The 27829-nt window shown below is 58.5% G+C and overlaps 1 protein-coding gene across 2 annotated transcripts in view; it reads left to right on the top strand.

The window, feature by feature from the left end:
• The first annotated feature begins 7217 nt into the window (after nucleotides 1–7217).
• ZFPM1 (zinc finger protein, FOG family member 1) overlaps nucleotides 7218–27829 on the top strand; it is a 34847-nt gene continuing 14235 nt past the window's right edge. Inside the window, exons 1-4 of one of the 2 annotated variants that reach the window (XM_063334817.1) lie at nucleotides 7279–7378; nucleotides 8676–9178; nucleotides 22335–22466; nucleotides 24398–24487. In XM_063334817.1, the coding sequence (XP_063190887.1) occupies nucleotides 22349–22466; nucleotides 24398–24487 (208 nt within the window). In that variant the 5' untranslated portion in view covers nucleotides 7279–7378; nucleotides 8676–9178; nucleotides 22335–22348. Of the gene's footprint in view, nucleotides 7379–8675; nucleotides 9179–22334; nucleotides 22467–24397; nucleotides 24488–27829 lie in introns of both variants that reach the window. The other variant, XM_063334816.1, reaches the window with a different exon arrangement.

The following is a 27829-nucleotide window of genomic DNA, read 5'->3' on the forward strand; positions in this document are numbered from 1 at the left end:
ATAAAAATATTGTAGGTAAATTACCTTGGGTGCAATGTGTTCTGTCAAAAGTTTTTATTTTGATATTTTGTCAGAGAAGCAGAGAGAGAGCAGGAAACGCCGTTTTATGATGTTGTATGTGTGCTTTTAAAGTGCCTCTTTAATATTGTTAAATAAAGTATGAGATGAAAATATGGGGTGGTACTGTAAAATCATACATGATTAATCTTTTCAAATATATTCCAATATTTTCACAGAAATTTCCTGTCTGCGTGATGTCTGTGGGGTGTTCCTCCCTGGTTGCGTCCCGTACCCCACGGTCCCCGTGCTTCCCTCCTCCCACGCGCATCTCTAACCAAACGATGATATTTCTAATTGACAGTGGGATGCTCTGTATGTCTTCATGGTGTCCTCTGTAAAGTGGCCGCAGGAGGACGTTGGTGCAGCTGCCGTCACCTTCCAGTCATTTGCAAAGCAGTGGAGCTTCTCAACGGTGAAGATGCTGGTGCGTCTCCTCTTCCCCACTGCATCTTGCCCGACTCCTACTCATGGAACATCTGTCTTGCCCCCACGGTGGGGAAAAAAAGCCCAACTTGATGGTGATGGCCTAGTTTAGTCATCACCAAATAGTGATGGTGATGGCCCAGTTTGGGCATCATCAGTTGGTGATAGTGATGGCCCAGTTTGGGCATCATCAGTTGGTGGTGGTGATGGTGACGGTGATGGCCCAGTTTGGGCATCATCAGTGGTGATGGTGATGGCCCAGATAGGGCATCATCAGTTGTTGGTGGTGATGGTGATGTTGATGGCCCAGTTTGGGCATCATCAGTGGTGATGGTGATGGCCCAGTTTGGGCATCATCAGTTGGTGGTGGTGATGGTGACGGTGATGGCTCAGTTTGGGCATCATCAGTGGTGATGGTGATGGTGATGGCCCAGTTTGGGCATCATCAGTTGGTGGTGGTGATGGTGACGGTGATGGCTCAGTTTGGGCATCATCAGTGGTGATGGTGATGGTAATGGTGATGGCCCAGTTTGGGCATTGTCAGTGGTGGTGGTGATGGTGATGGCCCAGATAGGGCATCATCAGTTGCTGGTGGTGATGGTGATGGTGATGTTGATGGCCCAGTTTGGGCATCATCAGTGGTGATGGTGATGGCCCAGTTTGGGCATCATCAATTGGTGGTGGTGATGGTGACGGTGATGGCTCAGTTTGGGCATCGTCAGTGGTGGTGGTGATGGTGATGGTGATGGCCCAGTTTGGGCATCATCAGTTGGTGGTGGTGATGGTGACGGTGATGGCTCAGTTTGGGCATCATCAGTGGTGATGGTGATGGTAATGGTGATGGCCCAGTTTGGGCATCATCAGTTGGTGGTGGTGATGGTGACGGTGATGGCTCAGTTTGGGCATCATCAGTGGTGATGGTGATGGTGATGGTAATGGTGATGGCCCAGTTTGGGCATTGTCAGTGGTGGTGGTGATGGTGATGGCCCAGATAGGGCATCATCAGTTGCTGGTGGTGATGGTGATGGTGATGTTGATGGCCCAGTTTGGGCATCATCAGTTGTTGGTGGTGATGGTGATGTTGATGGCCCAGTTTGGGCATCATCAGTGGTGATGGTGATGGCCCAGTTTGGGCATCATCAATTGGTGGTGGTGATGGTGACGGTGATGGCTCAGTTTGGGCATCGTCAGCGGTGGTGGTGATGGTGATGGCCCAGTTTGGGCATCATCAGTTGGTGATGGTGATGGCCCGATTTGGTCATCACCAGTTTGTCCTCAAGCTGACCTTTGCTGGCACAGCACTGAGGTCTGAAGGTAGGAGGCTGACACAAAGCCGGGCATATTATATTCTTTAATTACTGTTGCAATCATAACATTTAAACGCTGTCAATGAGAGATAGCTCCTAACCGCAGGCTAGAATCCTTGCCACTTGGGGCTTGTAACTAAAACTGCAGGATTAATTTGATTAATTGATAGAATTATTTTCCAAACTACTCTTTTGTTTATGGAGGCTTAAAATGCTTGCCGCCTGCACCCTCCTGGTGTGTTGCAGAGTGGAGATAAAGTGGCTGAAAATAATTAGTATGGCTTAATTTAGGGAAAAAAATAACCTCAAAAGAATTTTGCAGAAAATTTAAGGCAGCACATTTTACTTTGTTTTGGCAGGAAATATTATGGAGCTGGAAATGGGACTTTTATGTTTTTCCCTCTCCTATATTTCACCAGGGCTGCAAACCTACGGGGCGGAGGAGTATTTCACGCCTGGTTGTTACTGTAGCTCTCCCCCACCTTCAGATTCCTAACCTGGGCACCTGGAAATGAAGTCCCCTGGGAGCCCCAGGGTTGCTGCAGGGGATGGGACTTGTCCTGGTCCCTGGGCAGGGTGCGGAGACACCGTCCTAAAGCAGCACCCACCTTATTGCAGCACAGGCCACAGGCGATGCTCGCCTCGGGTACCGCTCCCTCCCGAACGCTGGTCCCCAGGGCGATGCTAGCATCATCATCCCTGCAGCTCTGAAGGATGAAACGTTTAATTCTTCCCTTTCCCCTCTAAGTGAGAGCGGGTTTCTTTTTTCCCCCATCCTCTCCCACCTGCTCTCACCCGCATCCCCCTCCCGCGATCTCAGCACCTGCCAAGTGAGTGATCCCCCCCGCTCCCCCCCCTCCACGTCCATCAGCTCCCCTCGGCTCCCGAAAGCCCCCAGTTTTGCTGAGTCCCGCGTTATCCAGCAGCGCTTGACACTTGGAAGATTGCAGACCCCCGTCAACGTAATTCCAGCGAGAAAGGCAAAGCCGGGCGTCTTCTCCCGGCTGCAGATTAACTCGCTGCTCAGCGGGTGTCAGCGGCATGGGGGGGCACGCGCACGTCCCAGGGTGCCAGGGCTGCACCCCACCGGGATGCGCGGCTGGTCTGCACCATCCTCATCCCAACCCACAGCCTGCACGGCTGGGGACAGCCCTGCAGCCAGCCCCGGGGGGGCTGCAGGGTGGCAGGGTCTGAACCAAGGGTGCCTGGTGTCCCACGGAGCCCCTGGGGGGGTTGCTTGGCTTCTTGCCACCACCCTAAATTTTCCTCAAGCTGCTGTTCGCTCTTCAACCCCCCCCCAAATCCAGCTGGCCTTTCTTCTCAGCCACACACCCAAGTTTCTATGCTTTAAGCCCCTCTGTAAAGCCCGAAGGATAACGGGATCCACCATGGTTGTCACGCAGCTAGCAGGGGTTAAAGATTTATATTATTTTTTTCTTGCTCTTGAGTCAAATCTGGCCGTTCCTTGCACAGCGGGAATTTAAACCCCGGCTCCCACATCCCCCTGGCTGTACGTGAGCGATGGGAGCCACACACGCCCACGGGCTCCTGCATCCCTGATGCTGAATTGCCTTCAGGCGGGGAAACCCCAAGCCCGGGCGGCTGCGGGGTGCAGGGACGGCAGCTTCGGGGGAGCCGGGGACATAAGGCAGGAGCCATGCACCCACCCGGGGGCTGCAGTCCTGCCAGCAGCAATGCCCCTTAAGCTGCAGCCCCGTTTCACTGCCTGACCCCCAGGGATGAGGGGATCAGTCCTTTTGTGAGTTAGAGCATCATCCCTATAGCAGGGGAGGCAGGGAAATAAGCACTGAGAAATCCCAGCCTTGACTTTGGGGCATGGGGGTGGCTCGTCCGCACATTCCCACCGGGCTTCAGTAGCATCCGGCATCGTTTTGCGTCCTTTGTTTTAACCCAAAAACCTTTGTGCTGCCACCGCGGCTCCCGGGAGCCCTGAATCCCGCAGCAGCATCTCCGTGCGGGACGTGCCCAAGCTGTGCCCAAGCAGCAGAGGGACGTGCCCAAACAGGAGAGGGACGTGCCCAAGCCGTGCCCAAGCCATGCCCAAGCCGCCGAGGGCCATGGGCTGCCGGCAGCTGCCTGGGGCTGAGCCGCAGGCAGGTGACAAGTGGCACCCGGGGCCAGGTTCTCTTGCCGGTAGGTGGCAGGGCCCCTCTGCAGCGCACCCAGCCCCGCAGGCAGGGGCACCGACATGCCATTCCTCCCTCTTGGGACAAAAGAAGAAAAAACCCAAAACCCTAAAACGTGACTTTTTGCGGCTGGAAATAGCTGTTTCTGCAGCCTTGGCGGAGCCCCGGTCCCACGGACACCCAGACCCCCTCGGGGTGCCCAGCGCAGCACCCAACATCCCCACCACCCGCCCCTCGCCCGTGAAATATGGCCGAGGCAGCGCCTTAGCTTTCCCCATTTACATTCCTCTGCCGACACCTCCTCTCCCCGCGTCTCTAATAATATCACCCCAGATTAATTGGCACTAATACAAATGTACACAGCTCCATAAAAAGATGTCACCTCGCTCACAATGGGGGAAACGGCTGCTCGCGCATTATCTCTGCTCTGCAGGCGTGTAATTCACTCCTCGGGAAAACACGCTATTTATTCTGTTACCCTATAACAATCTCTCCGCAAACACAACGGGATCGGGGGGAGCGGGGGGGAACACCCGGCCATGCCGCTGTCACCAGCACCCTGGCGGTTGTCCCCACGCAAGGAGCACCCATGGGTCCCCTGCCCCGCGGGGTGGGATGCGCAGGGTGATGGGGCAGGGAGATGTGGGGCTCGGGGACATCCCCGCACCGGGGATCCGGCCCTTGGCCCGGCGTTGGTTGATGCGATTGCAAATTCTCAGGCCTGGGGGGATCTAAGAGGCTTTGGGACAGTGCCAAAAGGCTAATTGAAAGGACACTGGCAAGGAATGTGCAAGGGGAAGGACGGCAACCTGTTTCCTCCCCGTACCCGGGCTCCCCTCCCCGGCCAGGGCTGCGCACCGGTGTTCAGCCCCCAACGGCTCGAGCGCAGCTGTTTTGGCTTCTCACTGCATGGGTGAGATGCAGCCCCCCGAAAAAAAAATGTGTGACAGCGACCAGGGTCTGTCCCTTCAGGCCCTGGAAGGACGCTGCCACTGCTTCCCCTAGCACAAAGAGTCGGGAGTAGCCAACATCCCCCTGCTCCGCTCTGGGGAGAGGAAATTTGGGCGCCCTATTTGTGTCCGCTCCCCAGCCCCCCCAGGTCCATGCAATTAATGGTGTTGCATTTAATTAAATGATTTGTCTAATTGTCGCGACGTAAGCAAACGTGCCAGGTAAGTAACACTGGTGCTGTGGCTGGTGTCAGTGGGCGATGCCACGGATGCGCCCGGAGGAACCAGCTGAATCTGCAGCGCTGCAGCAGCCCCCAGCCCCAAAACACCCACAGCCGTGCTGGGGTGGGGGGGATGGAGACACACACACACCCCCCCGAAAGCAGCAGAACGGAGCCTCAGCTCCCCATCGCCCGGGCCCTGATGGAGCCAGCGCCCATCACGGCTGACGCAAAGCAGAGGCCGCTCAAGTCTCCTTGGGCCGGACCCTGCGAAGCCGTCGCTCGGTTTCATCACACGGCGGGCAAGGGAAAGGCTCTGGAAGCGGAGCTGCCCGCCCTGGGGTGGGACCGTCTCCAGGAAGGCTGCGAGTCGGGGCCAAACGAGGTGAAAAACGCCGTCGGGATCGTTTTGGGGGGCAGCTGGCCAAGCGGGGGGAGAGCAAAGCCTTGTCCTCGGCAGCGTCTCCCTTCCTCGATATTTTTTTTTTTTTTCTCCCCTGGAACTCTTCTTAATTCCTAACTTAATTTCTTTTGACATCCTCATTGCCGGCTTGACCTCTTTACTGGAATCATGTGCTGCTTAAAACTCATTATCCCACCATTGAAACAGGAAGTTAATTAAAAACCCTTTAAAAAAAGAAAAAGAGAGAGGGGGGGGAAGAAAAAGCACACCCCATGTCCAGGGATAGATGGGGAGGGGACACGGCCAAGCCACCGTGCTGTGCCAGGCCGTGCCATGCTGTGCTGTGCCGCGTCCCTGCAGCGCACCAGCCCCCTGTTCCCCCACTGATCCAAAAATCGCATCACTAATTGGGGAGCACCGGCCATCACTGCCGGCAAACCCTCCCGAGACAAGACTGGCCGCAGCCGAGGGCCAGGTTTGGCAGAAATGGTTATTTTTCACAGCAGGAATACTCCCGTCATGGAGCCAAAATATACATGACTCCCCTTTACCCCACAATTAGCCTCAAAATCACCACCTGGATGCATCCTCATGGCGAGGATGGGCTTGTGTGGCTGGGACGGTGCTGAGAGAGACTCAGCATCCCTACACCGTCCCCTGTGTGCCTTGGGGTGTCCCCCCCACCCTGAAACAGGGGGCACGGGGACCCTGGAAGTCACAAATGGCACTTTTGGGACTGTCCATCAACAAAATAAGCTGGATTTTAAGAGGGGTTTAGGATGCCAAAGAGAAGCCCTGGGGACCCCATGGAAGGGTTTGGGGGCCCACAGGAGGGTTTGATGATCTCCAAAGGGTGGTTTGGGACCCCAAAAAGGGGGAGGGGGACGGGACGACAACAAATGTCCCAGAAGGGGGAATTGGTGGCCCTCTGGGAATTTAGGACCTTACAGAGGGAGCGTGAGGGTGCAAAAGGCAATTGAGACCCCAAAGGTGGGGTTAGGGACACCAAAGAAGGGGCTGGGGTCCCAAAAGAGGGGCTTAGGGACCCTAAAGGGGGGTTGGGGTCCCAAGGGAGGGGCTTGGGGACCCCACAGGGGAACTGGAGTCCCAAAGGAGTGGGTTAGGGACACCAAAGTGGGAGCTGGATCCCAAAGGAGGGGCTTAGAGACCCCGAGGGGCCGTTGGGGACATGCAAGAGGGCTTGGGGACCCCAAAGTGTGGGGGGGATAAAACCCCAAAGGGGTGGGGGTCAGAGTCCCAAGGCAGGGTGCTGGGGGGCTCAGGGGGGGCGTGGGAGACGCCAAAGTAGGGCTGGGGACACGCGGGATATTTTGGGGGACGCGGGGGGGGGGGGGGGGGGGGGGGCACACACTCCACCGAGCCCCGCACGGATCGGGCCCCCGGGGGGGAGGTACCGCCCCCTTCCCCGCCGCCCCCCCTCCCTCCCGCGGCCGCCCCGCCCCGCCCCGCCCCGCCCCGCCGCGGCGGCGGCAGCCGGCTACGCCATCCGGTGGGCGGGGCCTGCGGGGGGGGGCGGCGGCCTATGGGCGGCCGCGGCGGTGCGCGGCGGGGGCTGGCCCCGCCCCCGTGGAACGTTCCGCGGGTTTGATCGGCCGCGGCGCCCCATTGAGAAAAACCCGCGGCGGCGGCGGCGGCGGCTCCGCTCCGCCGCGTACGGCCCGGCCCGCCCCGGCCCCGGCCCCGGCCCCGGCCCGGCAGCGCGGGCGGGCGGGCGGGCATGCGAGCAGCCGGGGGCCCGCCCGCCGCCACCCACCTGCCGCCCGCCCAGCCGCCAGCCGGGGCGCCGGGCTCGCCCCCCGCCGAGCGATGTCCAGGAGGAAACAGAGCAACCCCCGGCAGATCAAACGTGAGTTCCCGCTACCGGCACCTCCCCCTCCCCCGCTCCTCCGCCGCGCTACCGCCAGCTCCCCCATTCTGTACTTACCCACACCCCCCCCCCAGCTTATTTTTTTTGCACCACCCCCTCGGCGGCAGCACTCCCGCCCCCGGTGGAGCGCGGCCACCCCGCGCTCCCCGGTACTTCCCCCCCCCCCCCCCGGTACCCACCGGGGACGGCCGCAGTGGGTGCCCGTTCCCCGCTACCGGCCGCCCGCTTTGGTCTCCGTCCCCGCCGCCTCCCCCTCCCCGCCGCCTCCTCCCCCCCATCCCCGGCCAGCGCGGTGGCTCCGGTACCGGCTCCCGATGGGGGCCCCGATAAGGCTTTAAAATATTCCGTTCTGCAAGTCCCGTCCTGATAACATCGCTCTGTCGGGACGGCCTGAAATTGTGATCTTATCTCCCCCGCCTGCCTCCCATCCAGCGCCGCGAGCCGGGGCGAGGGGCTCCCTGACACCACCCCCCCGGGGCTCCCCAAACCCTCCCCCCGCCCCGGGGCTCCCCAGCCCTGCCAGCAGCTCCTCACCCCGGGTACGGCACCCTCACCCTGCCAGGGGCTCCCCCTTCCACACAGGGACCCCCTACTCGCCATGGGTGCTGCTGGATGTGGCATGCCATCGTCCCCGCTGGCCGCCATCGTCCCCACTGACCACCCTGGCCTAAACCTGTCGCCCCGTCTGTTGTGTCCCCCCTCCCGCTCCTGCTTTGCACCCTATCCCGGGTAGGGACGGGGTGATAACACCCCTGGCTGACAGCGGGAGGGACCACCGTGGGGTCCCACGGGACTTTGCCTGCCATCTGTGTCTCCCCCCACCGACACACCGTCTCCCGAGGGTCACGCTCCCCACAATCCAACCCGTCGGCCGGGATCTGGTTTCGGTCTGGTGGGGATGCGTTGGTTGCACTGAGAAATTCTGCGAAGTGCTGGAAGTTTTTCGGTGACAGGCTTAGCTCGGCTTTTCTCCTTTCCTTTCTGGTGTGGAGGTGTGTGTGTGGGTTTTTTCTTTTCTTTCCCCCTCGAGTCGATGGAAGCTGGCGATAAGAGGGAGATGGGAGGATAGGGAAGGCTGGCCACCATGTGATAATCTAGCTTTATCTTTCTCTTGAAATAATTGCAAGGCTGAGTTGCACCTACCTGTTTCCCTGCCTGGGGTGATTGCTCTGGTGATAAAGCTCAGCTAGACTTTTACCCGGGTAGAGTTAAAAATAGTCCCAGCTGCCTCCTTTTTTTTTTTTTTTTTTTTTTTGGTGATCATTTTCTCCTTTAGCTTTATCCAACTTCCGCAGCTTTATTTCGGCAAAAAGCCCGGCTGCCCGGTGATCCCTCCCTGAGTAACTCCAGCTCATTAAACCGGGAGCGTGCGTTAAGACCGAAGCGAGCGGTAGTGTCGCGGACGCCAAAATAACGATGGTGATGTGGGCGATAGCTGCATGCGTGGGGGACACGCCGATGGCAGGACGCCCATCCGGTCGCGGTACCCACCGGCGTGGACCTTGGGAGGGGGGGAAAATGGGGCTGGATGAGGCCGTGGCAAGCTTGGCCGGGCGAAGGCAGCTTGTATCTCCTTCCTCTGCTGCTTTTCTGCAGAGATGTGAAGAAATGATAAAGTGGGAGGCTGATCTCAGGCCGCCGGCGATGGCCAAAACTGATTAAAAGCTGAAAGCTTGGAACCCTTCCTGTATGTGTCAACATGAAAACAGTCATTAGAGGCGGCGAGCGCGGCGAGAGCGCTTTGCCGCTGCCTCCGACAGCTCTCCCCGCCGAGGGAAGGTATGCATGAATCAGGGCTCCGGTAACCAGACTCCTCTCATGTACAGACCGGACCTGTTTCCACAAAGTCTATCCTTTTTATCATCTCGGCTGGAGCATTAAAAACCTCCTCCAGATTGGTATCTGCTGATTTTATTTTCCTGGGTGACGCTATGTTCTCGCTCTGGCTTCATCTCTGCTGGGTTTTGGGTGTTGTTTTTTTTTTGTTTTGTTTTGTGCCTTTTTTTTTTTTTCTTTTTTAAAGCTCGATGCGATGCGCAGATAGGCTCGCAGGGGAGATCGCCGGGAGAGCGGGCGATCGCCAAGAGCGATAAGACAAAGATCAGACACCGGACTATATTTAACCCGCTGCTTTAACCTTCTTCTTTTTCTTCTTTGCTTTTTGGTCTGGAGCGATGCAGCGATGGAGGGGGTCGGGGGCACCAGCAATGCGGGGGTCCCTCCGAGCACACCCACCCCGGGAGCACCCGCTCTGCCCGGTGGCACGCGGTGGTGAGGCTTTGAGAGCCGATTGCATCTCGACGGTGGCTTCTGATAGCGGAGAAAGCACCCGGAGCATTTCTTTATTTATTTAATTTTGCCGGGTACCTGCCTGGGGTGGGAGGGGGCAGTTGCATTTCACCCCCCCGCCCCCACCTTGCTCCATCTGTGGCTATAAACCCAGCAACCTCCCTGCAGCTGCTGCTGCTTTATAGGAGTTGATTTTTTTTTTTCCTTTTTTTTTTTTTTTTTTTCTGTCTTTTGTTCTGCTGGTAGATAGATGTGAGGGGCTGATAGAGAGCAGGAGCTGATCTCCAACCCAGATAGCCTGTTATATTTATTAACTTCAAACATGGGAGTGCGGGCAGACAGCTGATGAGCGAGGCTGCTGGCAGCTGCCTGTGCGTGCACTCGCAGCGCCGGGTCTTCCGATGGGGGAAACTGATAAGCGAGAGATTGATCTCGTCTAGCTGATGTGCGTCTCCCTCCCTGTTGTTGCTCTAATACATGTATTATTTTTTTTTCCCTTCTGAAATTAACTGGAAACAAACATTTTTTTTTTGTAGTAGTTGCAGGGGCCTGTTTGTGGTTTTCTTTCTTTTCTTTTCTTTTTTTTTTTTATTTTCCTTTTCCCTTTCTATTCTGCTTTCAGCTACAGTAGATCTGAGCTGCCGATAAGCGCCGAGGCCCGATCTCCATCCTGATAGAGATTGCCAGGGCAGATAAGAACCACTTATCTCTCCCCACCAGACCGGAGCAGGATTCGCTACAACAACAAACACAGCAAAGAGGGGCAAAAGGGCTCCAACAATTTGTTCCATTGCGAATGTGATTAAGGCAGATGCTTTAATTATCTGATTGGGGGGGGGAGGGGCAGCTGCATATATTTTTGGCTTTTTTTTCTCAAGGTGTTTCCCCCCCCCATGTGCTCTGCGAAACAAGCTGGGCTGAGAAGCCGAGCCCTCCCCAGCGCCTGTTATCAGCTGCAGATGTTGCATTAGTTTGATGAGAGCTTTGACTTTCTTTTTTGATCGTTATCTCCCATTCTGCTCCGCGCAGCATGGGCTGTGGCAGCGGGGAAGGGGGGGGGGGGGGGGGGGCGGGGTGTGGAGGCGACAGCACCGTCATATTTTTGCGCGTGGATTTTCTTTAATTGCTATTAGATGGTGTTAGATAGCGAGTGCGATCTGCGCTGTTAAGCCCCGCCACCTCTTGATGGGGTGGTTTGGGTTGGGTGTTTTCTTTTTTTGTTGTTTTGGGGTTGGTTTTTTTTTTTTTTGGTTTTTTCCTCCTCTCTTCTTTTGCAAGCCCTACTGCTTCCCAGTCCTGCAGGGGGGTTGTGGTGCCCGGGCCAGGGGGTCGTGGTGCCAGCCGGACCATGGGAGCCATCCTTCCCGGGAGCTTGGAAAATTGCATTTCTTGTAAAGATGACAGTGGCCAACCCGGCGTCTATTTTTAGCGGCGGTGGTGTGGTGAGCCGGTGGCGTGGGATGCTCCCGGCACGCCTCCTACCCGCTCCTCTCCCGCTCCCTTTGCTCGCTGAGTCGCTCCTTTCCTTTCGGTCCGAGCAGGTGACTAACTGCCTCCGCTCGCGTTTTGGTTTCTCCCCCCCCCACACCTCATGCCACTCTGATGCTGCTGCACTTTTCCATCACTGCTGGCTGCTGTGCCTCAGTTTCCCCGTCCGCACCTGCTGGGGAAGGGATGCTCCAGGCTGGGGTGGGCGGTGGGCTGTCTGGGGAGGTGCGTTACCCCGGGCTGCTCTGCTGGCTGGGGAGGGTTGGCTGCCTGCTCCCCGGGGATGAGCTGGGTGCAGGCAGGACCTCCCGGCTCTCCTCCCAAAACCGGTATTTTCTGTGCCTGCCATGGGGCTGCTTCAGCGTTGCAGCCCCCCTGTGCCTGGCCCTGCTCCTGGCATCCCGGGGGTGGCATCCCTGTGTCCCGCATCTGCTACTCCCACTGGCGCTGCCTGCCAACCCCTCCCCTCTTGAGCAACCCCCCCGCCCCGAGGCATTTGCCAGCCCTGACTCAGTGGCATCCCGAAGTGGCGGCTCCTCGGTGCTGGCAAAGGGTGCAGGAAGCAAAGCCCCATGGCACATCTGCCTCCGCAGCGGCTCTGCCCATCCCAGAAGCTGCCGGCATCTTGGGATGCGCCGTGGGCGGCATCCGGGGCTCCTGGAGGCGAGGACCCATCGTGGTCCCCTCAGGGTGGGACGGTGCGATGCTGGTGGGACGCAGCCCACCACAGTGAACTCTCCGAGCTGTCGCCAGCCGTTTCTCACTGGTAACGTGGCAGTGCTGCGGGAAAGCCGCTCTCCCGCTCGATGCGGGATTTGGACCAGCCACAGTGATGCTGGAAAAAGTTTCTCTCCTCTTCCACAGCCCAGCGGTCCAGGCGTGAGCATCCCTGTGGGCCCTGCATCTGGGAGAGGGGTTGGCGCTGTACTTGATGGCTGGTGGCCAAGGGGACAGCTTGCCTCAGCCTCTCCAGAGCAATATATCCATTTACAGGCCTCTGGGCTGCCCATGCTCCGCTGGCCACGGGATGCGCTGTGGCTGTCCCACCCTACGAGCCCGTTTCGTGACCTCGCTCAGGGTTTATCCCCAGGATGGCTATTTCTGGCCATCCCCATCTCCACATCAGGCAGGGAGGATGCGTGCGGGATGCTCGGAGGGCAAGTGCCAGATCCAGGCTGGCCACAGCCATGCGTGGGGCACCCGGCGGCGTGGCAAAACCTGTTCTGCCGAGAGCCCCGGTGCATGTCGCTGCCGTGGGGCGGGAAGGTGGTGCTGGCAGCCGTGCCGGCGAGGGAGGCTGCGGCGGCTTTGGCAGGTGGCCACTTCCAGGGCCCGTGGGCGCTGGGGTTGGGCTGGTTTGTGTCTGCTGCTGCTCTTCCACCTCCCGCACCCCCACAGGACACCCCCATGGCACCCCTTCCCAGGGCACCCTGAGCAGGCACGGAGCTGTGGTGATGCCCGCGCCGCGGGGGCCGTCCCTGACATCCCACGCCACATCGGGAAAGACACCTCCAGCTGGGATTTGTGGCTCTGGCTCCGAACTTGCACTGTTGGGCAAGGTCTTATTTTTCCGTCGTGAATCACGAGGCCACCTAGCAAGCTGCAGGTTCCCCTTTCGCCAAGTTGTGAGCCGGCCAGTTCGGCAATCAGGGCTTGGGAAGAAAGCAATCCTTTCCCCACGGAGTGTTGCGGCAGATTGTGCAAGGAGATAGTGCCACGGCGCAGGTGATCTGCGGTTCCTGGAGAGGGGCAGCCCCGTCCCCTCCCTGGCGACCCATCGGAGCCACCCAGCGATGGTGGCATCCCAAAGATAACATGGCGTCAAGTCACTGGGGAGCCAAGTCCTCCAGCGTCACTGCATCCACCATCCACAGCATCCTTGGGGCACCCCTCGCTGTGCAGCGCTCCCAGCCCCGTGCCGGCTGTGTGGGGTCGATGCCACCCGCATCCCTGGGGAAGGAAGGGACAACGCTGCCCGAACTGGGACCAGCAGGGCTGGCACAGCCTGGGGACGGAGCTGCTGTGCCCTGCCTGGTGTTGGTGGATTTGGGGTCAAATACACCCATTCTGGGGAAGGGAAGAGGATGCTTTCCATCCATGCTGTCCGTGCTACTGCAAAAAAAAACCCCATGATTTGCCTTGGAAAATGCTGACTGAGGCAAAGTTGTGGAGAGAAAACCAGCCCAGACCTTCCATGGCGGCACAGCTGGGTGCTGGGACCTGAGGCTGCCCGGCAAGAGGGATGAGAGCGGCCCCGAGCACCGGTCGGAGCAACTGGAGGGACGGCCGGGGCAGAGAAACCTTGTGCTTTTAAGGTTTCTTTATCTAAGAGGAAAAAGTGGAAGACACCTCTCTGCCAGCCCCGCATCACGCTCCGGCTCTGCGAGTCCTATGGCTGCGCCAAGGACATGGATTTTTCTTGCTGGGGGAAGAAGAAATCGACTCCCCGCTGTTGGAGAGGAGCAGGAGTGGGAGCAGGAGGCCAATCTCTTTTTTTTTTTTTTTTTTTTTTTTTTTTTTTTTTTTTTTCTGCAACGTGTCCCATGACTGTTTTTGTTGCCTGACTCAGGGCTTTTGGACGCTCCGGCTTGGCCAGGCTACTGTCCCGCTGCTTATTTTATCGGGAAAGTTCAAGTGTTTCGGGGGTAATACAGTTCCCTCTTCCGATGGCTGCCCGGCAAAGGCTCCGCATTGTTCCTGCAGCAACATGTTTTTTTGGAAGGGATGAAATGCCGAAAGGAATGTAACTGCTGACCTTGGGCTGCAGTGGGGTTAAGGAGTGTGTGCCTATGAGTCACTCCAGATAAGAGCCTTCCACGGCTTTTTTCCTCCAAAATAATTCTTTATCTCCTCTTTCTCACATCAACATATTTTCTTGACATCTCCCGTCCGATAGCGCGTGGAGGAAATGTGCTCCTCTAATTTGTTCATCTGATGAAATATAGGTGCATTGTTTTGTCTTGTCCTTGGGAAGCCGGGGGTCACGGCCCCATGATTTGGGGATGCGTGGCGGGATCGGTGCACGGGGCTTTGGGGATGGGCTTAGGGGCTGGTACCCGGGGCTTTGGGGATGCTCGTGGGGGTCGGTACCTGGGATGCACAGGAGGATGCCCCAGCGGGAGAGCATCACCCCGCGCATTGCCAGCTCAGGGGACCGCGGGGAGAAAAAGCTGCTTTTTAGCTTTCCCCCCCCCGCCTCCCTCCCTGCTCCGCCGGGAAGTTCAGCCGCTCGCTCGCTTCTCCGTCTCCCAGCCGAGGCCTCTCATGCTACTTCCAGCTCCTATGATAATGCGGAAAGTTGAACTGGCCCCATTACTGCGCTGCGATGGTTGCCTTGATAACGCCCCGATAATGGCAGCGATAGCGGCAGCTCGGTAGCCAATGGCTCTGCCGCTCCTCCCATTAACATTCCCCACCACGGACCGGCTCGGAGCTGCCTATCTGCTCTCCATTTCCACTCCTCCGCTAGATAAGAATGGAAATACTGACTTCATAGCTCACTGATTAAAGTGTCTGGATTTCTTGATAATACACAGATAAATTATGTTTTTCAAAAAGAAGGTAGGGAAGGGAGTACGAGGGGAGGGAAAAACCTCCAGTCCATTTTTATTATTTTTTTTTTTTTTTTCCCTCTTTTTCTGGCCGTGCCCTGTGGGTTGGGGTTTTTCGGCTCCAAAGTGCCAGCCTGTGCCCGGGGTTGGCAGCGGGAGGGGAGAGTCCTGTGCGGTGGCCTTGGGGACAAGGGATTGCGACGGGCAAAGAATTTTCGGGAGCCGTGTGGACGTGGGCGTACGGCGCGCGCGGTCACGTCCCTGCGCTGGGATGGAGATGCTGTCCTCGGATGCCAGGGACCCGCTCGCATCACGGGGATGTTTGGCTTCGGCGGCTGCAGCGATGCCACATGGCTGTGGCGCATGGTCAGGATCCCAGTGCCAGCTGTGGCATCTCGGGCAGGCTCCGGCTGTCCCCAAGGAGCAGCGGGCGGCTGGTGGGGCGCAGGGATGCTCGGGAGGCATCTGCATTTCTACATCCACCTCCTACCTGAGCCTCACTGGTTCGGTGGCAGGATGCTGCCTGGTCCAGTGGGATGCGTTGGGTCCGGCTTCATCCCACTGGCCCATCTGGGCTTAAAGATGCCTGAACCCTCGTGCCCGGTGGCCTCAAACAAGGCCAGGTGATGGGAGCGGGCACCGCTCCCTTACCATCTGCTTTTCGAAATTTTACTTGAGTTTCCTCGCTCGTCCCTGCTGGAGCAAATGGGGCTTCCAGACTTTTTGGTTCCTCGCACTGGAAAAGGTATCGACCTCAAGAATCTAAGTTTGTTTCATCTAAATATAAAACTAAAGAGCAAACGGTATAAAGTTCATTTTTTAATGTGCTGCCCCATTCCAGTTGGGCTGCTCTCTTTATTTTTTTTAGAGGAACTGTGATAAAAAGCAGTGATAAAGCCAGGACTGTTTTGTGTAGGAGTCAGTATCTGCGTTATCTATCTCCCTTTTTCACTCTCCGAGCAGCTCTGTTGTTTTTTACTCTTATCTCGCTCCACCAAAATGCCAAGAACAGGAAAAAAAAAAAAATTTTGAAAAAAAAAAAAAAAAAAAAAAGAAAGAGGCAGCGCAGGCACGCGTGTTTGTACGGAGGCAAACTCTGCGTCCGCGGAGCCGGGCATGAACTGCCATGCCGCTTGGAGTTGGAGGAAGAGGAGGGTTGGGGGTGCCAGGGGAAGGTGCTGGCGATGGAGGGGCTGCGTCGCAGCGGGCGCTTGTGCTGGTCCAGCGAAGGCTCGGGGTGGGGGGGGGCTGTGGCAGCAGGGGTTTTGGGGACAGCACTGTCCCAGTGGCTCCTGGTGACCTCCCTCTGCCCAGTGCCAGCCGCCCACCCTGCTTCTTGCAGGTGGGACACCCAAAGGACCCCTCTTAGGGTCCTTTTCTGCTCCTTCAGCCCCACCAGTCCCTGCTCGTTGCTGCAGCGTTGGCTGGAGACCTCAAAATGGTCCAGAATGCCACTGGGAGCTGGCACTGGGCACACTGGGGGGCTGTGAGCAGCAGGGACACCCCAGCCAGAGCACCTTCAGTGATGGGTCTGGTGGCCTTCTGGGCCACATTCATCATCATCCTTGTCCCTGTCCCTCCATCCTTGTTCTCGCCTGGTGCCATCATGGACTGAAAGTCTTGGGATGGAGGTTGAAATCTCTCCCCATTCCCTTCGTGGCAGCTTTTGGCAGCGGGATGGGCCTGGCGGGACCCAAAACCTCTTCCCATGGGGAGGGGGACGGATCCGTTGCGGCATCTCCGGGGTAATTTGTCGCTAGATTAGCAAAGAGCTTGACCTCTGGCCTCGCCGTCACCTGGTATTGATGGGCTCCATGGGGCCGTGCTGCCGGGGGAGTATCCCCCTGGCCTCCAGCTGTTCCCGACTGGAACAGCTTTATTCCAGGTGGGAGAAAAAGTACCAGAATTGAGGGGGTTTTCACCTGGAAAACACTTCCTTTGGCCAGCAGCAGTGAGGGCACGTGGTGCAGGAGCAGCGGTGGCAATGAGCCTCGCGGTTCGGTGCCACCTCGCACACCCGTGCGCATTTGGAGCCCGATCTTCATGGATGGATCTTCCTTCCGTGGATATCGGGGTATCCAGCCACTCCCCAGCCATGGGCTCACACCCGACTGCCCAAATCCTGCCTGGATTGGCATGGGATTGAACATCTCTAACTGCTCTTGGATGGGGATTGGGATGCAGGACACTCCCAGGTCCCCCCAGTAAGGACCGGTCCCTCTCCACTGGCTGCAGAGGGGCTCCACCGGCTGCCTCAGTTTCCCTCCTGTCCTTTGAACGTCTCCTGCCCCCGGCCCCACCACCAGCCGGGAAGGCAGGACCGCGTTAAGCATCTCATCCCCTTCTCACGGAGCAATCTGCTCCCATCCATCTGATGTGCCGGGGACGGGGACGGCTCTATTAGACTCTCTCCTCTCTTAAAATCTATCAGGGTGTTATCGACCCCATCTGAAACGTAAAGTCACTTCATTGTCATTGTCCCTGTATTTTCTTTCTCATTATTTTCCCGTGCCCCCCACGGCCCGTTCCTCCCCTCCCTCCCGCCCCCCCCCCCCCAGCCGCTGTTTGATATGATGCGGCCTCTCTCGCTATTAGTATTAGTAATCGCGGCCCCTGAAGTGAAACAATCTCCTGTAATCTATCAGCGGTTTATCGGCCCTATCTGAGCGCCGGGAATGGCTGGGCTCGGCGATGGCGCCATGCTCGGCCGCTGATAAAGTTACAGAGTTCAGGCGGTGATGAATGTTAAGTAACTGCACCCCGCGCCGATAGGATATGGACTTGGCAGGGGGAGCAGCTCCGGCTGAAACCAATCTCTCCCCTATCAGCAGGGCTGCTTTTTCTCAGGCTCTGCTTCTCCCCGGCTCTTTTCTTCCCCGACGGTTGCGGCCGGGGGCTCCCCTGGGGCAGCGCTGCCCCGGATCGGGCAGGGATGCTCGGGGGTGGTGGTGGGGAGGGGGGGCCGTGTCCCGATGGGGCGTTTTGCATCGCCGGGATGGGGATTTGCAGTGGCCGGGATGTTCCCGGGTGCGGACATGAGCATCCCCTGCATCGGCTATCGCAGCATCCCCCCGCTATCCTTCGTTCTCCCACTGTACTCCATTCCCCTCCTGGATAAATTAGGCCTAAATAAATCATAACTTTAATTAGAAATTTCCCCCCTCAACATGAGCAATTGCAGCATCGCCCCCATCAGCAATCGCAGCGTCCCCTGCCATCTTCGTTCCCCTCCTGGATAAATTAGGCCTGAATACTTTATAAATTTAATAATAAATTATTCTAAATCCCACCCCACCCCCCCCCGCCACGAGCATTCGCAGCACCCACACCCTCCGCATGAGCAATTGCAGCATCCCCTCTCCCACAGGCGACCGCAGCATCCCCCACCACCTCCATTCCCCCACTGTCCTTCCTTCCCCTCCTGGACAAGTTAGGCCTAAATACTTTATAAATCTAATTATAAATTATTATAAATCCCTCCCCCCCCCCCCCCGAGCAATCTTAGCATCTCCTTCTGCAAGCAATTGCAGCATCCCCCAATATCCTTCGTTCCCCTCCTGGATAAATCAGGCATAATGTAATAATAAATTATTATAAATACGTTATAAATTCCCCCCTCTACCTACCGGCTTCCCAAACATTTTATTTTTATTTTTTTTCCTTGCCCTTTTAACTAAGACAGGGCACCGCGGGAAGGGTCGGGGTGAGTTTTATCTGGGGGTGATGGAGAAGGGCTCTTAATTAGAGATAGGTACTGCTGGGGCTGGCCCCAACCGCTATCGGCTCCGTGCATGGGGCTGATATTTAATGTCCTGATATCTGCGGGGGGAGCCTGGCCCTGGGATGCTGCCGCCAGGCTGATAGGGGAGAGGGTTGATTTGTGTTCAAAGAAAAAAAAAAAAGTCCGTTTTCCTCCAAAACGGGGGTCCCGGGGGAAGGTGTGTCTCGCGGGACCCTCGTTTTTGGAGGGCATTGCTGTTTAATGCTGGATCCCAGCAGCATCAAGCAAGAGGAGGGAAAAAATAACCCGCTGGATAACGTGACCTTTGAGGACCGGCATCATTTCCCGGCCACCGAAACCTCGTTTGCCCTCGACTGTGGTGCTTGGCATCCCCCATCCCCGGGGAACGGGCTCGGGGGCACTCGAGGTCGTTGGTAAAGGCAAACATTAATGCGTACCAGGGAAAAATTGGGTGAGAAGAGGCGGGCTGGTGTCCCATCAGATACCGGTGGTTTTGGGATTTGCAGCCCAGGTTGTTCTCTGGGCGTTGCTTGCTGCGGGGCTGACACGGCACAACCCTGCTACGAGACCCTGGGGAAACCCCGGGCTGTGCCCGACCCCACCGAATCACCAGAGCTGGCTTTGCACCAGGAGCTCCTGCGCCCCTCTCCGACAGCGGCTTTCCCCAGGGAACGCCGGCCCCCCCTGCCCGCGCCTGCAGCCCTTTGCTCACGGCTGCGAAATTTGGTGGGGAAAAAAAAGGAGGTTTAGGGGCAGCGGCGCCGCCTCGAGGAGGTGATGCCTGAGCTGGATTCCCCACATCTCGATCGCGATGGATGAGCATCGTGGCGGTGCTGGTGGGGAGCCTCAGCCAGCTGTTTATTGGTTTATTATTATTATTATTTTGGTTTATTTTTAATTGGAAGATGGATTCAGGGCCAGGGTGAGGGTAAGGAGGAGATGGAAGGATGATGAAGGCGGTGGCCTCCATTGTGCTGCCTGCATGGTCCCGCGGAGCCTGGTGGAGGTGGGGACGTCCCCCTGGTCCCGCGGGCGCTGGAGGGGGTGACACCCGGAGCCGAGCGCCCTGGGGACGGGCTGCACCACAAGCTTTGAGGTGCCTGTCGGTGAGGTTCGGGGCGTTGAGTCTACCCGGATCCGGGCTCTTGCCCTCGCTCCCCGGCTCCCGGAGCCCTCCCTTGGGCTCACCGCCTGCCCAGCCTTTTTATTTTTAAAAATAGTAAGTTTTTGGAGTTGGATGCGTGCCGATGAATGCCAGACAGCGAAGGCAGGTTGCCCCCAGCCTGCATGTGGTTTTGGTCTGGGACCTGCTTTCCGCCATGGGGATGACTCCTCCTCCTCCTCCTCCTCCTCCTCCTCCTCCTTCTCCTCTTCCTCCTCCTCCTCCTCCTCCTCGCTCCAGGGCCGGTGGGAAAGTCTGGGGCTGTTGCTATTTTCTATCTGTTATCAAGGCCTCTTATCGCTTTGCTCTTGTCTGCGTGCCGGCTTTCGGAGCGTCCAGGGTCTCACTCTTGGCAGCCTGGAGAAGTCCCCCCTCCTTTTTTTATTTGCTATATTATTTTTCCTTTTATTAAATTTACCGGCTAAGCGCAAAGAATCAAGAAAAGGTTTATTGTTCCTGCGCCGGGAGAACCTTAATTTGAGTGAAATGATTAAATCATCACCTGGGTAACGATGGGTTTTCCTACCGCTGGAAAAGCCCTGGGAATGCCGACCCTCGCACCCACCCGGACCCGCATCCCCAGCCTCCGCGCAGGTGACATGGGCACACCGCCTCCGCTTCCTGCAAGTTTTTACAACCGTAATTTAAAAAAAAAAAAAAAAAGAAAAGGAAAAAAAATTCTCCCTTGTTATCAAAAAAAAAAAAAAAGGAGGGAGAAGGAGGGAGGGAGAAGAGTTAATCGTCGAAGCGGAGTATCTTGGAAGGGAGCATTTTTTGGCTCTTCCCCTCTCTGTAAAGCCAGCCTCAGTAATTCAGTTTTAAAGCATGAAAAAAGGGAGTTGATGAAATTCCACTATCAGCACTGAACCAATATGCAAAATATCTCGCCGAAAATCAAATAGCTATTATGTTTTCATTTCCATTTCAGCGTATTTGCTTAATGAAGAATAGACAGATCAGGCAAGCCGAGGGAGGCTGTGTGCGGTGATAACTGTGCAGGGCTTCCAGCAATCCCGGAGAAGTGACGCTCCGCTCCCTGCTCCGCGCTCCCTCTCCCTCGCCTGCTTTTTTTTCTTTTTTTTTCCCACCTTTTTTTTTTTTTTTTTTTTTTTTTTTTTAAAAGCTATCCAGTAGTTCATTTAACCCACGCAGCCGGCAGCGCCGGGAGCACCGCTGGCAGAGCATCCCCTGGGGATGGACGTGCGTGCTGGGAGCGGGATGCCGCAGTGGGGCAGGCTGGGTGCTGGGATGCCTCCAGGGACTGCGGTGACGTGGGACCAGGATGCTGCCGGCCATCCGTCATCCCTGTAGGCGCTCAGCGGCACCCAAACCCCAGGTTTTCCACAATCGCATTTATGTGGGGCATCCCCGTCTCCCTCCCAGCCAGGGCTCCGTGTGTTGGGGCAGGATGCGGGTGGTCTGGGCACCCCCGGGTGGGTACCACGTGTGGTCCTGGCTCCGTCCATCCCTCCCCAGCTCCATCCATCCCTCCCCGGCTCCGTCCATCCCTCCCCGGCCAGGCTGGAGGTGCCAAGCCACGGAACAGGCGAGAGTCGGGTTAACTTTATCAGAAGCCCAAGAGCCGTGAAGGCGTGAAAGAAGAAATTAGCCTAACAATGTTTCATTTACAGCGAGAGAAACGATTTGTTAGCTGGCGATTGTTTCTGAATATTATCAGGGCCTTTTTAATTGTGCTGGAACTGAAATTAGCAGAATTAGAATAAATTGCCTTCCCTTCTCCGGCAGCCTCTTTATTCACGCTCATTGTTGTCTGCTTTGTATAGATTATGGGCTCTTTGTTCTCCCGCTGTAAATATACATGCCTGGAGTCACAGAGAGCAGCTGAGGTCTGCAGAGGGTTTGTCACCGCGCCGTTCGTTCCCCCTGCCCGCGTGCCGGGCTCGGCGGGCGGTGACGGATGGGACACCGGGCACCCCCCGGCGTGGCTTCGTGCGGCGCGAGCCGCGTGTTCCGCTCTTCCTTTCTTCCTTGGTTTCGGCGGGGATGGGGATGCTGCGTTACCATGGAAACGGCAGGGTGGGCTGGCAGGGCTGTTGGGGGCGGGGGGGGGGACTGCTGGGGTGTCCCCCGCACGCACCCCCTTTGCACCCTCCGTGCACCCTGTATCCCTGCCGTAGCATCCCCCTTTGTCCGGGGCTGTGGGCATGGCGGGGGGGCTGTGTCATGAGTCCCCCGTCAGACAAGGGGTGCTGGGGACCCTGGGGGACGGCCTCTGGGGTCCCTCGCCCTCTCCAGGGCAGGCGTCGGGGCCATGGAGGGGGTTGAGGTGGGAAGTGCAGGTGAGGGCTGCAGCGGGGTGGGCACCTCGCCGTGCCACAGCCATGTGCCTGCGGCACGTGGGGACCCCTCTCGCGTCCCAGGGGGATGCGGGGCTCATTCCCCACAGTGTCCGCAGGGGAACTGGGCATCCCTTGGGGACGCCCCGGAGCAAGGCAGTGGCTCTATAAACCCCCTCTGCAAGGGGACAAGGGAGATGCTGGACCACAGGGCTGGTCGGGGATGGCGTTTTCCTTCCATGGCACGCAGAGCTGCAGGACATCTCCTCCAGGCCCCCGTGGCCAGGGAAAAGGCCCTCTGCTAGCCCCCAAGCACTGGCTTCCTATATTTCCCAACTGGGAGAACTCACTGGGGTGTTTTCCCTCTGTTTTTTCCCCCCTAACCGCCCCCTCTGTGTTTCGGCAGGTTCCCTGGCAGCGATGGAGGAAGGCGAGGACGGCCCGGTGGGGGAGAAGAGCCCCTCGGAGAGGGAGGGGGCCGCCTCGGACCACGAGGGCTCTGCCGAGCACGACGCCTCCAGCCCCCCCGGCAGTGAAGGTGAGTCTCACCGTGATGGCAGGGTCTGACCATGGTGTCCCCCCACCATGGGGATGGGCTCTGCCAATGGAGCAACCTGCCGGGCACGCCAGCATCCTGGGCATCATCTCTGCTGTTGGTTCATGGTGTTAATTAGCAAATGAAGCATCCCACCCACCCACCCACCCACCCATCGAGGGGTGGGCTGTTGATTAAGTGAGACACCACCCCCGCCCAGTCTCCCTAGGGTGCTCCATCCCTCCGGGCACCCTCTGGCTGGTGGCAGGACCCGCTGGGGACAGCCTGGCCCCGGGATGATGGCGAGCAATCAGCCGGGAGCGAGGATGCTCCCTGGCACAGGCAGGAGCAATCTCGGCTCGTCCCGGGGCAGCAGCGTGCTGGGGGGAGGTGGGGGCAACAAGTCAGGCGGCTGGAAACCGGAGGCGGGTTGCTCACCCCGATGGCTGCTAATGAGCACCGTCGCCCTGTATCCGTTTCGGCGCCTTTCACCCCCACCCCCAGCCCCGGCACTGAGTGGAGAGATGTGGGGGCTCACAGTGACACCCCCACTGGGGTGCAAAGTGACCCCCCGGGGTGCAAAGCAGCCACTGAGGCGGTAAGTGCTGGCAGGGATGGGGATGGGGGGCCGGGGCCGTTGCTGCCTGCTTCCTGCCCACGCCGCCGCCGCCTGCCTGCCGCCACGCCGTGCCGTGCCGTGCCGTTCCGTGCCGTGCCCCACCCCAGAGGTGGCTGCGTTTCAGGGCCGGGCCGAAACAGTCCCCAGATATCCTTTAAGTTCCTTCCTGTGGAGGTGGGGGCAAACCCTAATCAGTTAATGTTTGCAGTGCCCTTCGAGATAACCGCGGCAGGGCAAGGCTGTGCCGGCTAATGGAGCCGGCCGGTCCCCGGCGAGCGCCCGCTGCCTTCATCCACCGGCAACCCGGGGAGCGAAGCGTCCCCCAAAACCACGGGAGCCAACCCGTGGTGCGCCAGGAAAGAGGAGGGAGCCACGCCGGCACCCCGATAGCCGGGGGAAAGGAGGGCTCGCCGGCAAACTTTGCTCGGCAGCAGGGAGAAGCGAGCGGCTCTTATCTGATGGGGGAGCCGGGCTGGGGGCGAGGGAGCTGGGAGCCCGGGCGCGGAGCTGCACCTGGCACTAGCCTGCCTCGATAAAAAGGTGATAGCAGAGATAACGCCGAGCAGCAATAACGGCCACTAAAGCTTTCAGCGCGATGGATAAAAATCGATATGCCAGGCACTTTGATTTATAGCCAAAAATAATAGGACTTTTATACCCGGTGATTGATTTATTTGATGTTAATCATTCCGCTTATCACCTGTATTAATAATCTCCAATGCCGGTGACGTCACCCCTGGGTGTTCGCTCTGGCGCCGATCGATTGGGCTCCGTGCTGGTTATCCGCCCGGGACGCCAAGGCAAACATGTACTTTGGGCGCTAATCTTCCACACTGTCATATGCAGATAGGCTTTATCAGCTGCATCTCCAGCAGCAGTTAATGGAGAAAATAATTGTTATCAAGTTGCTATGAATACGCCACAAATAGAGCCGTGACGGGAGTGGGGCCGAACCGGGTGACGTGGGGCCCACGGTGGGATGGGAGAGATGCGGAGGTTTTTCAGGGGATGGGGGGGGGGGTGGGGGGAAGTGGGTGCCCACCCAAGGGAGTTTCGGGAAATCCCTGGGGAGGACGCGTGGGTGGGCTTGGCTGTCCCTATGGGTCGTCCCATGGGGCGCAGGGGACTGCCTGGGTGGGCAATGGGGAGGGTTGGACACAGGGAACCCCCCCAAAGCACACGTGCATCCTCGAGGCTGAACCCCCACACGCATCCTGGCCCCAGGGTGTTGCCGGTCCAGTGGTCCTGACCCCCACGGGATGCTGCCTCTGAAATTCCCCACGCGTGACCTCCTGCCTTCCCTCTCCTGCTGCAGAGTCCAGAGACACCCCGGAGAGCCCAAAGGAGCCGGAGAAGCCAGATCCTGGAGAAAACCTGCAGGAGCCGGACACCTGGAATGGGCCAGGTGAGTCCCCAGTGTGCGACCGGTCATCCCGCTCCATCCCGGCTTCCTGGCTGGACCGCGGGCTGCGGCAGCCCCCGGGCATTAGCCATCTCTTGTAAAAACCAGTATGAGGAGGACTGGGAGCACGGGGAGCTGGGCAGGCTTCAAATACCAGCACTTCTGCTGGGAGAGGAGGTACGAGATGGTGGTTGTGGTCCCTCACGTCCCCAAGCTGCTGTTGGGACGGTAAAAACTGAGTGAGGAGATGTGGGGATGCCAGCGTCATGGCCGGCATCACGCTCCCCGGCGCAGGGAGTGTTTCGACCCTGTCCTGCGTTGCCCCACGCTCGCGAGGGCATTTTGCAAACATCCTGGCAACCACAAGAGCGACGCTCGAGCGGTTTGGCGATGGTTATCAAAACCCCAAGGAGCGAATACAGCCGTCTATCTCCCTCTCCGCATCTCCGCGCCGGGGCCGCTGGTGCCCTGGGAGCCCGGCGAGGCCAGGCGTGCCCTGTGGGTACCCCGCGCCCTATCGCCCCGCTATCTCCAAACCAACCCGCCGATGGGGTTACTGTCGGGGCTCCGCCGCGTAGATTGGGTTTGTGGGTGCCTGTCCGCCGGGGATGGCACCGGCGGGTGGATGGGGACGTGGCCTGGGGGGAGCTGAGACCCCCGAAGAATGGGTGTGCCATGTTTCGGGCTCTGTTTGTGCTGCCAACCCCTGCCCGCGTCCTGCCCTTCCCGAGGGCCGGTGGATCTGGTTTTGGAGTAGCCCCACAGAGCAGCGTGTGATGGGAAGGGGTGACCCTAATGCAGGACAGCGATCGCCCTTCAGGGACGGATGCGATTTTGAGGGGGGGTGTCCCCTGGTGTGTCCCCAAGGCCACCAGCCTCTTGCCTGGGCTGGGCGATGGAGAAGCCCTGGGAAACGCCGACTGCCAGCGCACGTGCTCCTGCAGCTGCCGAAATCCCCACGGCCCGGCAGTGGGGAGCCATGGCCCCGCTCCCCCTTCCCGTCCCATCCGAGGGGAAGCGCTTGCCGGCCCCGCTGATATCCCAGCCCTTCCTGCGTGCCGGGCAGGAAGGAGCTGCGTGGCCGCCCCCGGCTCCTCCTTATCTGCTCCCCGGCCCTTTGCCCCCAGCGCCGCCACGCTCCCCGCTCCTGCGCTGGCATCCCAGTACGGGGCGGGAGGGGGCTGCAGTGCCAAACCCACGGGTGTCCCCATGCCCTGGGGGTCACGTCACCGCGCAGCCCCATATCCTGGCAGCACCGTCAACCACCGGCTCCCCAAAAAGGGACCACGAAGCCTCGGCTCTGGCCATGCCTCCCCTTCCCCCCCTTCCCTTGCCGGAGCGGGTTATTTGCATTCTTTATGTAAAAGAGATTTTATTATCGCCTTCTCCCAGCCCATCTCTATTCTGGTAATTGGAGTGGTATTAATTTCTGTGTGGCTGGGAGTTGATGGCGGTCCGGCGATGCTGCAGCGATAGGGTGTTCCTTTCGCACCAACCGCCGCGATAGCCCGTCTATCAGGCGCTCTGCAGGCTCTGCACTTATCAGGGATGGAGCTGGCGAAAAGGGAAACTCTGAGCAGCCTGAATTTTCTTTTTTATCTGGCAGGATCCGCCGTATGTCAGCAATGGCAGCCGCGAAGATGCAGCGTGGCGGGGGGGGCGGGGGGCACACGGGCTGTTCTGGGCGCCTTTGTTCATACATGTGGGGTCTCGCCTTCCCCTGGCCCTTTTCGGGGGGCTACTGGGTCACATCCCCTATGGCTTTGCCCTCTGGGTCTCCAAAACTGCTGCCCGCTGGGTGCACGGCTGTGCCGGAGGCTCGGCAGCGCGGGGACACGGCGTGCCGGGACCTCGCCGTGGGGCTCCTTGGCCCTGTGTGCCGGCGAGGAAGGAGGAGGATTTTGGTTTATCTTTGAAATGACCTTGTTCGCTGGAGGGGGGCTGCCGCTCGCCTGGCTGATATGCAAATCCCTGGGAGCTGGAGGCTGTAATCCTCGATTTGGGAGCCTTTACAGATGTGCCGCCCTTTTGGCCAGGCCAGCCGGTCACCCTGACTCGGTTCTGCTTCCCGATGGGATCCTGGGATGGAGCGTAGCCATGCTTCATGCCAACCACTTCATCCTTTGGCGGGACTCGAGAGGGGATGTCCATCCTCCCCAGATTCCCCCAAACCCTTCCCGACAACCTCTCCAGGAGCCCTCTGCCATGCCCCAGGTTTCCATCTTTCCCACTTGTTTTTATTCGCTGTGGAGCAGGACTGGTAGCGGAAACTTTCGGGAGCCCCCGCAGCCTCCAGCTCCCCTCCCGGGGCCGTTCCCTCCCTCCCCTCCCTCCCCATCGCTGCCCAGCCAACCTCACCGTGTCGGACCAGTTTTCCTAGAGGGATAAGGTGAAAAGCTCTGACAAATTTCGCGAATGCGGTGTTGGGAAAGGGGAATGGAGGAGAGCAGAGCCCCGCTAAGGGACCGGCTGCTCAACCACATTACAGGACACTGGAGAATCCCCATCAGGACCTGCCAGGAGGCTGCAGCCCCCGGGAAGTCCAGCCAGTGCTTGTCTTTCTGCCAGGTGGGGTGAAGCTTTTTGCATTTGTCCCTGTGGGGACACCGATGGGCCACTGTTCGGGAAGGGATGGAACAGATGGGGCCAAACCCAGGGTGGCTTTTGCCTTGTCACCCCGGACGTGTCCCACCACCCTCCCCGAAAGAGCGGCAGTCGTTCCCAGGGGGTTCCTCACCCCCTTTCCTATATCGGCTTTGCTATTTGGGTCCCCACCGAGATTCCCACCTCGATGAGCCCCCACCCCCAGCTGCTGCCTCATCTGTTCGGGATTTGTTTAATTGCTCCCGGGTGGTAACGATGGCTCTGGGTTAATTACAGAGCATGGCACAGGTCCACCTCTCCTGGGACCAGCCCTGAGCCCCAAACCCATCCTCACCACCAGTTCTGCGTGTGGGGTATCAGGATGGGGCAGAGCAGCTTCTTAATTTTTTGATGCATCTAATTAAAACTGCAGACTTTTTTTTTTTTCCCCTTCCCCGCCCTGCCACCCGCCTTCCCCTTCCCCTTCGCCTCCCGCTCGCCTTCGGTTGTGTTTATCTGCGCCGCGACTCCTGCCTGAATAATCTCCAGCTGCCCGGAGTTTGTCTGCAAACCTCAAGGTTTATTATCGGGGCGAGCAGGGCACGGCGAGGGGGGGGATGGCTCGTCCGGATGGCCGGCACCGCGCCGCATCTGCCCCATCGCTCTCCCTTCCCCTCCGCCCTGGTATGTGTGGGTGGGAAAAATTATTCCAGCTATTTCTCTTTATCGCTGGGAGCCGGGCTGAGCAGCAGATAGTTGTGT

Source organism: Chroicocephalus ridibundus, chromosome 4 (assembly GCF_963924245.1).
Source record: "Chroicocephalus ridibundus chromosome 4, bChrRid1.1, whole genome shotgun sequence".
NCBI lineage: Eukaryota > Metazoa > Chordata > Aves > Charadriiformes > Laridae > Chroicocephalus > Chroicocephalus ridibundus.